Raw genomic sequence first — 2,332 nt, forward strand, 5'->3', positions numbered from 1 at the left:
CTAGTCCTGGTGGAACTGGTTCTGGTCCCCTTTGGGTGGAATTAGAACTTCCATCACTTGGATTTTATTATATTTTATATGTATATTTATTGATATTATTCTGATTTTATTGTATTTTATACTGTTTTATGATGAACTGCCCAGGGTCCCCTGAGTGGGGGAGATAGGTGGTAATAAAAATATGACAAACAAACAAATAAATAAATAACACCACCAGGGATGTAAAATGGATTGAAGCAGTTGATGGAAATGGTAATCCCTCTTCCCTGTGGCTACAAATCTCATAACGTTAATAGGCAAGACCCATGAAAATGGTCCACACAGAATACTGGAAGGTTCTACCTGTTCCTATTGAAAAAAAATGCTTTCAATGTGATGCCCAGTGCTCTTGCGAGAAGCCTCTGCTTTCTCATTTTCCTTTTTATCATGTGGCCAAAGCCAAAGCTGTAAAGTAAATCAGTCTGATATTTAGATTTTTCAAAATATCATAAAGAACCACAAGAATTAAGGCAGAAACTCTGGTAGGTTTTTTAAAGATACCAAAATCAGTGTACAATAAAAATAATAGAAGAATAGCATCCATTTATTTTTTAAAAGCATGTTTCATCTTTAATATTAATTTCCAAACCACAATACAATAGCTTCTCTCTTTTCTGTATAAGATTCGTATATTATTATAATTTAAGAATAGGAAAATTTACAGCAGAATTAGGAAGAGAGGAGAAATCTAAGAGGAAAAACCAACTGGGAATAAAGATAGAAATGGACTTGGGTTGTTGGAGTCTGATCCATATTTAGTTTTAAGGAATTAGACAACATTAACTCCAGTGGAGCTTCTTTCTAATACAACCCTGGACAATAATGATTCGATAGTGCAGTTAGCTTAAGGGAAAAAGTCAGTTTCACAAAATGGCATGAACTGTACTGAGAAGGTGATGAGTATATTCTAGGCAAAAGGGGCCAAAACATTTTTTAAGTCCAGAGCAGCAAGATAACAGTCAGAAGCAGCTCGGGCAGATGCCTCACAAATTCACTGGAGCATCAGGAGGAGGAGGAAGAACACAATCAGACTTGCAGGATGCTGTCATTACAGCCTCTCAGTTCAGTCAACATAATTTTAGCCTTCCTGTGGGGTTCATTTCCACGTCCGGTCTACCAAGTAGGGCTGACAAAAAACTCAGTCGACAGTGTATCCTTCTAATGGCCCAAGAGTAATTAACTTCTTCTGGATTCTTGCTGCAACCTAATAGAGCTAGAAAATCGTTTTAGGGAGCCCAATCTATGTATTACATGGGGGAGCATTTGGGATGGGGACACAGCGCTCAACCTGTGAATCTCCCTTTATCCCAATTACATTGTAGCTGACACCTTGGACGGTGGCACTTCGGCTGCTGCCGTTGCGGTAATAACGGGTGGCTGTGGCAGTGAAGGGAACCTGTCCCCTCATTCTCACGCCATTCATTACCAACTCACAGGTGTGGTTGGGGGGGATTTCAACTTCAACGCCCTCGGAATATGTGACCGATTCGCTGTACGTATAACCCTTATTCCAGCTGAAGGTTTTCTCTGAAGAAATGCCCCATGATCCTCCGAAGATGTCAAGTATCCCTGCCGTCATGCTAAAGCTGATGCTCTGAGAGATGGACATGCCCACATTCCAGCTATGTTCAGAAGTCACTGTTCCCGATAAGGTGGTGGTCTTCTTCACTGCCCTACAATCTTTGTTGGTGAGTTTGCTGGAGGCTAATACCATGCCTGACTCACTGTAGGATCCCTGGTTTAGCATGTACCTGACATTGGAGATGCTCTGAGAGCGATAGTCTTTATTAATGGTCAGGACATCATAGTTTTTATACCAGTACTCCTTGCCTTTGTAACCGAGGAAGAAGGCTTCATTTTTACTGTCCACCTTCCCCAATCCATACTTATTTTTACCCACATATAATCTCACACCTGCGCAGGTGTTGATGGAGTTGGATGGGACACTACCCCATGAACCCCCCTTCCAGCTCAGTGATTCGAAGTCATGTCCATTCACCAAAATCCAGAACTGAGAGGTGGAGTATTCTTTGTTTCCATATGGGTAATAGCAGTAAGAACCGTGGTTGGGGCTGTAGAAGCCAGCAGAACAGTCTGAAACCATGCAAGGATATTCCCACCGATTAGCATAGCTGTTCCAATGAGACACAGCTCCGCTGGGGAGATATCCTGGGAACCAAGTCCAGCTCATGGTTGTTCCATAGAAAACATCAAGGCTTCTACTTGAAGGCTGTTCACCTGCTCCCTCCTTCACTGCTACACTGCTGCCTTTTGCATTGCCTGGCAGAAGGAA

At 42.1% G+C, this 2,332-nt stretch overlaps 1 protein-coding gene across 1 annotated transcript; it reads right to left on the bottom strand.

Moving 5' to 3' along the window:
* Positions 1-1,130: 1,130 nt before the first annotated feature.
* Positions 1,131-2,332, bottom strand: LOC134497278 (natterin-3-like; the record flags this gene model as incomplete). Its single annotated transcript, XM_063302944.1, has 1 exon — positions 1,131-2,332. A coding segment is annotated over one exon (1,053 nt), but the record flags the coding sequence as incomplete, so codon positions are not given.

This window comes from Candoia aspera, chromosome 4 (genome assembly GCF_035149785.1).
Source record: "Candoia aspera isolate rCanAsp1 chromosome 4, rCanAsp1.hap2, whole genome shotgun sequence".
Taxonomy (NCBI): Eukaryota; Metazoa; Chordata; class Lepidosauria; order Squamata; family Boidae; genus Candoia; species Candoia aspera.